The sequence below is a fragment of the Antechinus flavipes genome, chromosome 3 (genome assembly GCF_016432865.1).
Source record: "Antechinus flavipes isolate AdamAnt ecotype Samford, QLD, Australia chromosome 3, AdamAnt_v2, whole genome shotgun sequence".
In the NCBI taxonomy this organism is placed as follows: Eukaryota; Metazoa; Chordata; class Mammalia; order Dasyuromorphia; family Dasyuridae; genus Antechinus; species Antechinus flavipes.
The window spans coordinates 606,585,529-606,597,880 of NC_067400.1; the positions used below are offsets into that span (position 1 = coordinate 606,585,529).

A 12,352-nucleotide genomic window follows, 5' to 3' on the forward strand; every position below is an offset into this window, starting at 1 on the left:
TGGAGGGACAGATCCGGGCGGGCCGGCTCGCTGGGGCGGAGGGTGCCGCCTTCCTCCAGCCCCTCCATTTCCCGGGCGCACAGGCTAAGACCTACTTCTTGGCGCGGGACCCGCGGAACCCCCTCCCTCCCTCCGCCCCGCCCCGGACGTGGATGCTTAGGCAGGCAGCACAGGTACTGCATTGTAGGTTGCATCGGGGCTCACTGAACAGGGGTCACGGGCTGAGTTCTAGCTACTATGGTTGCTTGAAATGCTCTGTGCCTAGAAAGGCTGAGTTGGATTGGGATACACTGAGCCAGGAGGGGCTGGGGTACGCTGGGAGTTGTAGTACAGCTGATTGCGATGCTCTATGCCTAGAAAGGCTGAATTGGATTGGGGTACACTGAGCCAAGAGGAGCTGGGGTACGCTGGGAGTTGTAGTACGGCTGGTTGGGATGCTCTGTGCCTAGAAAGGCTGAATTGGATTGGGGTACACTGACCCAGGAAGGGATATGGGGTACGCTGGGTGAGTTGTAGCATGACTGGGTTAAGCTTCTCTGTGCCTAGAAAGGCTGAGCTGGATTGGGGTACACTGAGCCAAGAAGAGCTGGGGTACCTTGGGCTGAGTTGTAGTATGGCTAGATCGAGATATTCTGCGCTTTGGCAAGAATGGGCTGGATTGGGGTCCGCTGAATCAAGTTGGGCTGGGGTACACTTGACTGGGTTGGGTTGGGATACACTAAGCTGCAGTACACTGAGCTAGCCTGGGGAATACTGGAGGAAGCTAGGTTAAGCTGAGCTGGGCTAGGATATTCTGGGCTGAGCTGACCAGGGCTGGGCTGGAGTACTCTGGGCTAGCCTGGGACAAGAGGTGACAGTTGGAAAGGAGCCACAGAGAAGCCTGGCCTGAAAAAGCAAATTTCAGTGCCTTTAAGCTCTGTAGAGACCTCAAACTCTCTGATTCTTCCTGAAATCCCAGGTTCCAGCCCCCCCTCAGAGAGAGGCCATTCTGCAGCTAGCCCTTTCCCTTCTTCCTAAGTGAGCTGGCTCAGCCTTCTCTGCCACACAGACCCAGGAATCCCCTGCCTTGCCCTGTTCCCTGGGAGCCCTGTGGCTGCCTGAATTGTGGCAGAGGGGATTGTAACTCAGTTAAGGGCTAGGCAAGATTACCTCTGAGGTCCCTTCAACCCCCGGCACCCATCACTGGTTCCATCCATCCATCCCTGTTCCACCACCTTTCCAGTCCCAGTCCTGAGAGACCAGGACACAAGCCAATCAGCAGAGGGGCTCAAGCCCATCTCCTACTCCAAAGCTAATGGAAAGCCTTTCCTAAAGTAAATGTTTATTGTCCAATCTGCTCACGGAGGGGGGAGTCACAGTTTCCATGGACCTACCTTGGGCAGGGCTAATTTGAAGGGTGTGGTATGCAGGTCAGTGTATCTGGCCAGTACTTTTCCTATCAGAATTGGAAACTGGAAACTGGACCCAACCTCTTAGAATCTCTTTTAAAATACGACAATAACAACAAGGAACTGTGAGTAACAATTGTTTAATGACTCATTTTGATCACTCCAATTCATTTAAGACTAATTGTGTGTTGTGTGCAAAGGAATAGAAAAGTGGCGTGGATAGATAATTAGTTTACATTTTATGCTTTTTAATTTTTAATTAAGTTATAGCAAGGAAAGTTAAGGAGCAATAATTATTGAATTTATTATGCGGCAGGCACTGAGCAGAGAACCAAGATTACAAATACAAGCAAATAAAACTGTTTGCCCACAAGGAGCTCATGGCCTGATGAGGAAGATGATACTTAAAGGGATTTAGAAGGGGGGAACAGTACCTCTGAGGGAGTATGACATGAAGAAGAAACCAGACAGAGCAAGGTCAGTCTGGTTCCATAAGATAAGACAAGGTTCAACCTAAGCTGAGTCAGGGAGGACCCTGAATTAGCGTCTAAGATTCCTCTGGGGAGAGTGGATCGATGGCAAGAATGAATTGAGATATTAAAGGCACTTTTGAGGTCAGCTAGCTCAACCTCCTTGTTTTACAGACCAGGGTTTGAGCCCAGAGAGTAAATGATCAGCTCACACTCCCATAGGTAGAAAGTGCCAAAGTCAAAATCTGAGCCTTATTAGCTGTGTGTTCTTGGAATGATTATCCAAATCTCTGGACCTGTTTTTTTTTTTTTTTATGATTCTGAAAATTTTATTTGAACCTATTCTCATTTTTATAAGAAACAATCTTTGTTTTATTCTGAATTTAAGAAATAAAACAAGCATTTCTATAACACAAGAGAATAGAAAAAATATGATTGTACATGAGGCTGCAAAACAATTATGGACAACTTGCTATTGCTTTAAAACACATAATAAAGTTATTGTGTAACTTTTTTTCTTCTTCCTTTGAGGACGGGGCTTGAACAGCCTTCCAAGTCTTTTCCAGCACTGACTCTCTAATTCTATGAGAAGGGCAATGTGGTGTAATAGATAGTGAAACAGTTTCACAATCAGGAAGCTCTGGGCCCTCTCTGAGAGGCATATTAATTGTGAACCATGGACATATGACTTAATCTCTAAGACTTCTCTGATTGAAGTTATAAGAGTTGCTGATATGCAATTGTTATTAGAATATGGACTTTCCTTATTAGAATAGAAAGTCTTTGAGGACAGATACTGTCTTTTTTTTTTTTTTTTTTTGGTAGTTATGTCCTCAGTATATAGCACAGTGTCTGGCACACAGTAAGCATTTAATAACTGATTTTTTGGTTTATTATTTCATTCCTCAGCAAAGAGAATATATCAGTGAAATCCACAGGTCTCTCCCGAGACCGCTGCCATCCGCCATTATCTTAATCCTAAAAATGGCTCCATTGCAAAAAGAAAAAGAAATCTCCTCCCTCTTTACCCAGGGGGTTTTCTTGAATTTCCCTCTCCACTTCCAATTATTCTATTTCCCTTTAAACTCAGTCTCTTATAATTTGTACTGAGGTGGAGTAGTCAGCTAAAGAACTGAAAGGTAGTAGGAAAAAAAACCCTAGACTAGAGTTCAAATTCTGCTTCTGATACTAGGTGTGTGAGAGCAGCAGTGACATGATGGTGGAGTGGAGATGCTGAGGCTGGTGAATCTCTTGAGCTCAGAGTTCTGAATTTCAGAGGGGGAGTAAAGGGAAGGGAATAAACATCTGTATAATATCTATGATGTTCCAGGTACTTTGTTAAGCATTTTAATAATATTATCTCATTTGATACAGTAATCCTAGAGAAGGAGGGGAAGGGAAACAAAGATAGGAGGGGAGGAAGGAAGGGAAGAGGAGGAGAGAGGAAAAAAGGGGAGGGAAAGGGAGAGTAGGGAAGGGGAGGGGAGAGGAAAAAGAGGAGGGGAGGGGAGGGGAAAAGAAGGGAGGAGAGAGGAATGGAGGGAGGGGAAAAGGAGCAAAGAAAAAGGGGAGGGAAGGGCAGAGGAGGGAAGGGGAGGGGAGAGGAAAGGTAGGTAGGTAAGGGGACAGGAAGGGAGGGAAGAAGAGGGGAGGGGAGAGGAGGGGAGAAAGGGGGGAAGAGAAATGAGGGGAAGGGGAAGGGAAGGGAGGGGAGGAAAAGAAGGAAGAGGAAGGGAGGGGAGAGGAGAGGACAGGAAAGTTACTGTGTGATATCAAATAACTTCATTAGCTCCTCTGTGTCAGTGTCCTCATCTCGAAGATGGGGATCATGGCCCTTACATCACCAGACCATCCTATGTATTAAATGAGAGATTCATCTATTAAATGAGGGAGTTGATCTTTAGGATCTTGAATCTTAGTCTCAGCCTGTTCCATCTGCTGCATTCACGTCCATGATGGTCCTTTATTTCTTTTGTTTCACAAACCTGTTCTGAAAAGTCAGTCAATGATGTGACCAGTGTGGACGAAATTCCCAGGTTCCCCCCATCCCTTAGCAGACAATGTTCCAGCTCTCTTCTATAAAATGACAGGGCAGGAGAGAAGCACCACAACACCATCAATTTAGAGTTTCTGGGACTAAAAAGTCCACAGTCTCACAGCTGAGATGAGGATGAACTTTAAACTAGGCTGGTCCTCAGAGGAGAGCCCCAGGCAGCTCATCAGGCCTGTGCTCATCAGACCTTGGAGATGGATGTAATCTCAGGAGTCACTGACTCTAATCTGTCCCTAAATAAGACTTCCGTTGTGTGACCTTGGATCTTCGGTTCTTTGGGCCTCAGTTTCCCCATTGTTAAAATGAGGGGGTTAGATTCTGTGGCCTCTGAGGTCCCCAGACAAGAGGTCACCTGACTTATTCCTGAACACTTGTAATTGGGGGATCCCACTCCGTCTCTTGGGGGGACATTCCACTTTGGGGCCACAGCTTCTAGCTGTGCCCTCTGGGACCTAACAACAGGCTTATTGCCTTCACAAACCCAGGGTCTCTTTATGCATTGAGGGGGCTTTAGAGGGGAGTGTTAGTTGGGGAACGTTGGCAGGGGGTATCGTGGGAGATCTGGAGTGAGGGTCGCAGCCCAGCTGGAGGCCCAGTGTCCCACTCCAGGACTGACCATCTATTGTCCATCCTACAGGGGCTCACCTAGGGTAAGGAGCACATGTGACCAGAGGAGGTCTGCGAGGGATGTCGGCTCAGGAGCTCACTGTCCGTCTGTGCCAGGAGGGAGACCGGCACCTGGCCCTGGGTGAGCTCCCCCTGGCCACCGCCTTCTACTTGGCCGCATTCAGCTGCCACCCGTCCTCAGTGGTGCAGAGGGCACAGCAGTCACTGAGCCAGGAGCAGACGGGGCGGGTGGTCTCCGTGCTGGAGGCCTGGTGCCGGGGAGAAGCCCAGATCCCCTCTATCCACTGGGACGGAATGGCTGTGGTCTCCCTCACCGTGGCCCTGGCTGCGGCCTTCCTCGGCGCCCTCCAGCCTAACAACCTGGCCGCCTCCCTCTACAAACTGACCGCCCTGACGGGGCAGGGACGCCACGAGGAGGTGGCCAGGAGATGCGAGGCGCTTCTGGAGGGCCCCGCTGCAGGATCCCTGGAGCTGCGGCTCGTGCGAGCTCTGGCCTGGGTCCTGTCCGGGACCAAAGCGGGCGCAGGTGTGAGCGAGTACCTCCAGGCTTTCGTCACACATGCCCAACAAACTCTGGACTTCATCCTCTCTCAGCAGCAGGACCACCTGCCCCTGCTCATCAGCGCCTGCCAGGATCACCTCCTGGAGCCCAGCGAGGCCGAGGCAGCTGGAGGCCGGTGGGGCAGTGACTGCCGGCGCTTCCTGGCGGCCCTGGCGCCCAGCGAGACGCGGGCAGCCTCCGCCCAGGCCCTGTCTCTGCTTAGGACGGGCAGATTGGAGGAGTGCATGACCACGTGCAGCCGAGCCCTTGAATCAGCCTCCACGGTGGGCAAACTCCAAGGTATGAGCCGAGTTTTTAAGTTACTAACCATGAAAATAAAAGAAAAACCTTAACTTTAGTCACTTAAAGGGGTAAGTTAGTGGGAAGATCTTCTGCAGAAGGTGGAGTTTGAGCTGAGTCTGCAAGGAAGCCAGAGAAGACAGGAGATGGAGGTAAGGAGGCAGAATACTCCACATGTGGCAGATCACCAGTACAAAGGCATGGAGGTGGGAGATTGAGTGTCACATTCAAGGGGAGTTAGTCAAGTATTTATTAAACCTCAGATAGAAAGTTTTAATCCATCCTTAGACACTAACTGTGTGACTCTGGGCAAATCCATTCCCCTGTCTGCCTCAGTTTCTTCAGTTGTAAAGTGGGAGTCATAACAAGCACCCACCTCCCAGGGCTGTTGTGAGGATCAAATATGCTAATAATTATAAAGTACTTAACACACAGTGCCTGCCTGGCACATAGTAGGGATGTAGCTGAACTCTTCCAACTAATAGTGATTCACCTCCTTACAGCCTCAATGGGAGAATATTGTGGGCTTTTGTAGGATAGAACTGAGGCACAGCTGGGTAGCACAGATGTGGAGGCAGGAAGTTCTGAGTTCAAATCCAACATGAGATACTTACTAGCTGTGTGACCTGGGCAAATCACTTAATCCCGTTTGCCTCAGTTTCCTCCTCTGTAAAACGAGCTGGAGAAGGAAATGGAAAACCACTTCAGGATCTTTGCTGAGAACAGCCAATGTGCCGCCCAGCTTCCCAGACCTGAGCAGTCTGATCACCTGTTTTAAACCCAGAGCTTTGTGATGAGTTGCTTTGATATTTGCCAAAAATTATTCCTGAGAAAGAGGGTTTGATTCATAGAATCATCGGATTTCATTGTAGGAAAGCCCCCCTCCCTCCTCCCCTTTCCTGCCCCCCCCCTCCGCCATGTGGTTTAACTAGTGCCCCATAGTTCCTTGGAAATGGGACCATAAAGAAAAAAAAGGAGTGGCGGAGCCCTCTCTTCTCATCGTGGTCTGTCAGAGAGACAGGGTGGGCTCAGTAGGAAAAACCCCACGGTTTGGGGTCAGACGCCCAGAGTTTAAAGCATACCCCTGATGACGGCTGCCTTGGTCCCCTAGCCAAGTCCTTCCCTTTTAAGGTGATGAGACTGGGCTCCGGGGCTCTGACCGTGGTCTGGAAAAGTCCACTTTGCCCAACTTCGGGAACTAAATAAAGACACAGAGGATTGTTTAGTCGCCACTGACTTGTCTTTCCCTGTGCTTTTCCCCAAGGAGAGGGTCCTTCCATCCTGCTGGTTACCCGGGCAGCAGCCTCCTTCTCCCTCGGTCGCCAGAGCCGGGAGGCTCTCCAGGACCTCCAGGAGGCCTTCCGGCTGAATCCGGACCGGGCTAAGAGGCACTTCGAGGACGTGTTCTCCCCCGGGGACGTCGAGCGGATCCTGGCGCAGGCCCAGGAGACGCTGGAGACGGACTTCGCGCTCTTCCGAGAAGCAGTGAGGACTCGGGAGGAGCTCCGAGCCGACGGGGGGATGGAGCTGCTGCCTCCCATCCTCCACAGCCTGCGCTTCCTCCTCCGCGTGGCCCCCCTGGGAGCGCAGCGGGAGCTGAGCGTCCGCCTCATCGACTGCCTGCTGCTGTCCGGGGACGGCCGAGCGGCCCTGGGGCTCTGCGACCGCCTCCTCGGCTCCGAGCACCCCACCTACCTCAGCACGCTGCTCACGCTGCGGGGCTTCTGCAGCCTCCACGCAGGGGAGGCCGGGCCGGCCCTGGCGGACTTCCAGGCGGTGATAGAGCACGAGGCCCCGCATCCCGGCAGCTGCGTGAGAGCGCTGTGCGGCCGCGGGCTGCTGCGCCTCCTGGCCGGCAGCCCGTACTTGGCCACTCTGGACTACATCACGGCCTCCAGGTTGAGGCTGCAGGAGGCCGTCTTCACCGTCAAGTCCTACGTCCCGTGGAACCAGCGGGGGCTGCTGCTGAAGGTGCTGCAGGAGGAAGGGCAGAAAATGCTGCAGAACAGACCCGAGCCCGGCCCGGGGGGCCCCGGCCCCGGCCGGAAGAAGGCAACCGAGGAGGAGGGCGGCCCTGCCGCCAAAGAGGGGTAATCCCAAATCCCGCCCCCTAACCCTCGCGAAGATTGGGGGACCTCTCTCAAGGGGCTCACCTGTTAGATGAAGGCTGCAGATAGTTTTCCAAACTTTCAATGCCATAATTCATAGGACACCCGGTCTGGGAGATTCATCTTCCCGAGTTCAAATCTACTCTCTAGTACCCTAGTACTACCCTAGTAGATACTAGATACTCAGTATCTACTTACTAGCTGGACTGGCAAGTCACTTAACATGTCTGCCTCAGTTTCCTGTTCTGTAAAATGAGTTGAAAAAGAAAATGCCAAACCACTCTAGTGTCTGTTAAGAAACGAGGTCACTAGCGGGCACCAACCCTGAAATCAGGAGGACTTAAGTTCAAATCTAGTCTCAGACATTTAACACTTCCTGACCCTGGACAAGTCCCTTAACCCCAATTGCCTCAGCAAAAAAAAGAAAGAAAAAGAAGGAAGGAAGGAAGGAAGGAAGGGAGGGAGGGAGGAAGGGAGGAAGGGAAGAAGGGAGGAAGGGAGGGAGGGAGGAAGGGAGGGAGGGAGGGAGGGAGGGAGGGAGGGAGGGAGGAAGGGAGGGAGGGAGGGAGGGAGGGAAGAAAAAAAAGAAATGAGAGTCACACATTTAACATATATTGGATTACTTGCCATCTAGGGAAGAAAGCTGGGGAAAGGAGGGTGAATTTGGAACACTAAGTTTTGCAAAAGTCAATGTTGAAAAATCATCCATGCATATGTTTTTTTTTTCAAGGTTAAGAAAATTTATTTTTTAAAATAACTTTTTATTGACAGAACCCATGCCAAGGTAATTTTTTACAGCATTATTACAGCATTGCACTCACTTCTGTTCCGATTTTTCCACTCCCTTCTTCCACCCCCTCCCCCAGATGGCAAGCAGTCCTTTACATGTTAAATAGGTTACAGTATATCCTAGATACAATATATGTGTGCAGAACCAAACAGTTCTCTTGTTGCACAGGGAGAAGTGAATTCAGAAGGTAGAAATAACCCGGGAAGAAAAACAAAAATGCAAGCAGTTTATATTCATTTCCCAGTGTTCTTTATTTGGGTGTAGCTGTTTCTGTCCATCCTTGATCAATTGAAACTGAGTTAGGTCTTCTCTTTGTCGAAGAAATCCACTTCCATCAGAATACATCCTCAAACAGTATCATTGTTAAGGTATATCATGATCTGGTTCTGCTCATTTCACTTAGCATCAGTTCATGTAAGTCTCTCCAAGCCTCTCTGTATTCATCCTGCTGGTCATTCCTTACAGAACAATAATATTCCATAACGTTCATATACCACAATTTACTCAACCATTCTCCAATTGATGGGCATCCATTCATTTTCCAGCTTCTAGCCACTACAAACAGGGCTGCCACAAACATTTTGGCACATACAGGTCCCTTTCCCTTCTTTAGTATCTCTTTGGGGTATAAGCCCAGTAGTAACACTGCTGCATCAAAGGGTATACTCAGTTTGATAACTTTTTGGGCATAATTCCAGGTTCATGCATATGTTTTGAAAATAAAAAGCTTTAACTTAAAAAAGGAAAAAAAAAGAAATGGAAGTCACAGAGAGTAGATATCACTAAAATGACTGAAAAACAATAACAAAAAAGATGAGATAAAGGAGTTAAGTGTCTTTCTTATACTCAGAGAACAGAATAAAGGCAGAACTGAAAGTTAGTCAATAAATATTTATTAAGTAGCTACTATGTGCTAGGTACTGTTCTTGGTGCTGGGGACACAAAACAGACAAAAGACAATCCCTGCCTTCAAGGAGCTTACAATCTATTGTGAGAATAGGTTGTAAACCTCATTTTTTTTTTTTTTTACTGCCCTGCGTTTTATTCAGCTTTTAGATTCCTTTAGATCTTAGGCAGATGGGATATCATGGAAAGCATGCTGGATTTGTACTTAAAAGACCTGAGTTCAGATCCTAGGGAGGTAGCATGGTGCCACTCTTTGAGTCAAGAAGACCTGAATTCAAATCCTCCTGCAATGATTGACTACATGTATGACTCTGGGCCAGTTGCTTTGATATGTCTCAGACTCAGTTTCCTTCTTTGTAATTTGAGGACGTGGCAGCAGTTACCTCTCAGTGAGCTGACTGTGAGAATCAAATGAGAAAACATGAGTGAAGTGCTTCACAAACCTTAAAAAAGACACATAAATGTTTATCATCATCATCATCATTAGCTTCTTAACTCTAGGCAAGTCATTTCCTCTCCGGACCCCACTTTCTTCCCTCATAAAATGAAACGGTGGGTTGATTATGGTTACAAGACCCTAGAGCTAGAGTTAGAAGACCCCATGGATATCATTGGGTTCCGTGCTTACATGATTCGAGGTTCTTTCTAATTCTAAATCCTAGGAAATTATCCAGGAGATGGAAGCACAGTTACAAGGCACATGGAAGTTCCAGTCCTTAGGTGCAAACCCCATCCCCAACACTGAGCAAGTCATTCACCTTCTCGGATGTTGTTTCTTCATCTAGATGCTCTGTAAGGTCCAAACCTAGAACCCCATAAAATTCTAAGTCAAGAGGTCTGTGCTCTCCATTTCTGCCTTTACCACTCATATCAGCCACGAGGCTTTAGGCAAATCTCTTAATTTCTCACCTTTAAATTAGGAGTGATTATCCCTGTGTTACTAGCCTCACAAGGTTTTTGTGAAAGTCAAAGGAGAAAATAGACATAAAGTGCTTTGTAACTTGTAAATTTCATTTGAAAAAATGCTGGCCATCATTTTCCCATTCTGCCCTAACAATGTGTTAAAGTAAATTCTCTCTTAAAACAATACAGACTCCTGATTTTATTAGATTAGGGATTAGTTGCATTGTTGGTGGAGTTGTGAACGAATCCAACCATTCTGGAGAGCAATCTGGAATTATGCCCAAAAAATTATCAAAATGTGCATATCCTTTGATCCAGCAGTGTTTCTATTGGGCTTATATCCCAAAGAAATACTAAAGAAGGGAAAGGGACCTGTATGTGCCAAAATGTTTGTAGCAGCCCTGTTTGTAGTGGCTAGAAACTGGAAGATGAATGGATGCCCATCAATTGGAGAATGGCTGGGTAAATTGTGGTATATGAATGTTATGGAATATTATTGTTCTGTAAGAAATGACCAGCAGGATGAATACAGAGAGGCTTGGAGAGACCTACATGAACTGATGCTAAGTGAAATGAGCAGAACCAGGAGATCATTATACACTTCGACAACGATATTGTATGAGGACATATTTTGATGGAAGTGGATTTCTTTGACAAAGAGACCTGAGTTTCAATTGATAAATGACGGACAAAAGCAGCTACACCCAAAGAAAGAACACTGGGAAACGAATGTGAACTATCTGCATTTTTGTTTTTCTTCCCGGATTATTTATACCTTCTGAATCCAATTCTCCCTACGCAACAAGAGAACTGTTCGGTTCTGCAAACATATATTGTATCTAGGATATACTGCAACATATCCAACATATAAAGGACTGCTTGCCATCTAGGGGAGGGGGTGGAGGGAGGGAGGGGAAAAAAATCGGAACAGAAATGAGTGTCAATATAAGGTAATTATTAAATAAAAAATTAAAAAAAAAAAAAGATTAGGGATTAGTTCCAGCATGATTCTCCCCTGCCTCCTTCTCTCTCTCTCTCTCTCTCTCTCTCTCTCTCTCTCTCTCTCTCTCTCTCTCTCTCTCTCTCTCTTTCTCTCTCTCTCTTCTCTCTCTCTCTCTTTCTCTCTCTCTCTCTCTTTCTCTCTCTCTCCCTCTCCTTTCTCTCTCTCTCTCCCTCTCCTTTCTCTCTCTCTCTGATTCCTTTCTTCCTTTCCTCCCTCCTACTTTTTCTTCTTTTCCTCTTTTTTCCCTTCCTTCTTCCTTCTCTCTCTTTCTACTCCCTCTCTTTCCTTCCCCTTGTTCCTCCCTTTCTCCTTCCTTCCCACCTCCCTCTCTCCCCCCATCTCCCTCTCCTTTCCTCCCTCTTTCTCTTCTTCCCTTCTTCCCTCTCCCTCTTTCTTCCTCTTTCTCTCTCTCTCTCTCACTCTCTCTGTCCTTCCCTCCCTTCCTCCCTCTTTCTTTCTTTGCCTTTCCTCTCTCTCTTCTCTTTCTCATTCTCTTTCCTTTCCTCTCTCTTTCTCTTTCTCCTTCCTTCCTTCTCTCTCTCCCTCTCTCTCCCTTCCTTTCTCCCCCTCCCTTCCTTTCTTCTTCTCTCCCTCTCTTCTTCCCTTCCTCCCTCTTTCTCTTTGTCCCTTTCTCTCTCTCTCTCTCTCTCTCTCTCTCTCTCTCTCTCTCTCTCTCTCTCTCTTTCTTCCTCCCTCTCTTCCTTCCTCTTTCCCTTTCCCCCTTTCCCTCTTCCTCCCCCCTCTCTCAGGTGGATATTTCATTTATAACTTAGATTTAGAAATTTGCCTATAGTTCAATATTCGAATTTATGGTTAAGTATGTAAACATTTAATACCCATGGAGGTTGCCTAGGGCCATCCAGTCAGGATGTGTCAGAAGAAGGCATTGTCATTGTCAGGTAGGAGGGTAGTGGGCAGTAGAGCAGAGAAACCTCACTGATGACTGGGGAGCCCCAGAGGGATGTCCTGGTCTCTCTGTAACTGATCTAGACTTCTTATTCCCCTTTTCCAGGGATGCTTGTGGGGTGCACCAGCTGGCAGCCCTGCTGATGGAGCTGGATCCGAGTGAGGAGATATCCAGGCTTCTGAGTGCAGATGCTCTCTACCAAATGGGCCGTATTGAAGACGCACACAAGACCCTCTTGGTGGCACTGTCCAAGAGCCCCCACACGGCCCCCATCCTGGCCCGCTTGGCCCTGCTGCAGCTACGGAAGGGCTTTTTCTACGATGCCAACCTGGTAAGGCGAAGGGGAAAAAGCACAA

At 48.0% G+C, this 12,352-nt stretch overlaps 1 protein-coding gene across 1 annotated transcript in view; it reads left to right on the top strand.

The window, feature by feature from the left end:
* The first annotated feature begins 4,557 nt into the window (after positions 1 to 4,557).
* TTC34 (tetratricopeptide repeat domain 34) overlaps positions 4,558 to 12,352 on the top strand; it is a 57,700-nt gene continuing 49,905 nt past the window's right edge. Inside the window, exons 1-3 of the mRNA XM_051988766.1 lie at positions 4,558 to 5,379; positions 6,644 to 7,469; positions 12,102 to 12,327. Of these exons, the coding sequence (XP_051844726.1) occupies positions 4,599 to 5,379; positions 6,644 to 7,469; positions 12,102 to 12,327 (1,833 nt within the window). The 5' untranslated portion in view covers positions 4,558 to 4,598. The remainder of the gene's footprint in view (positions 5,380 to 6,643; positions 7,470 to 12,101; positions 12,328 to 12,352) is intronic.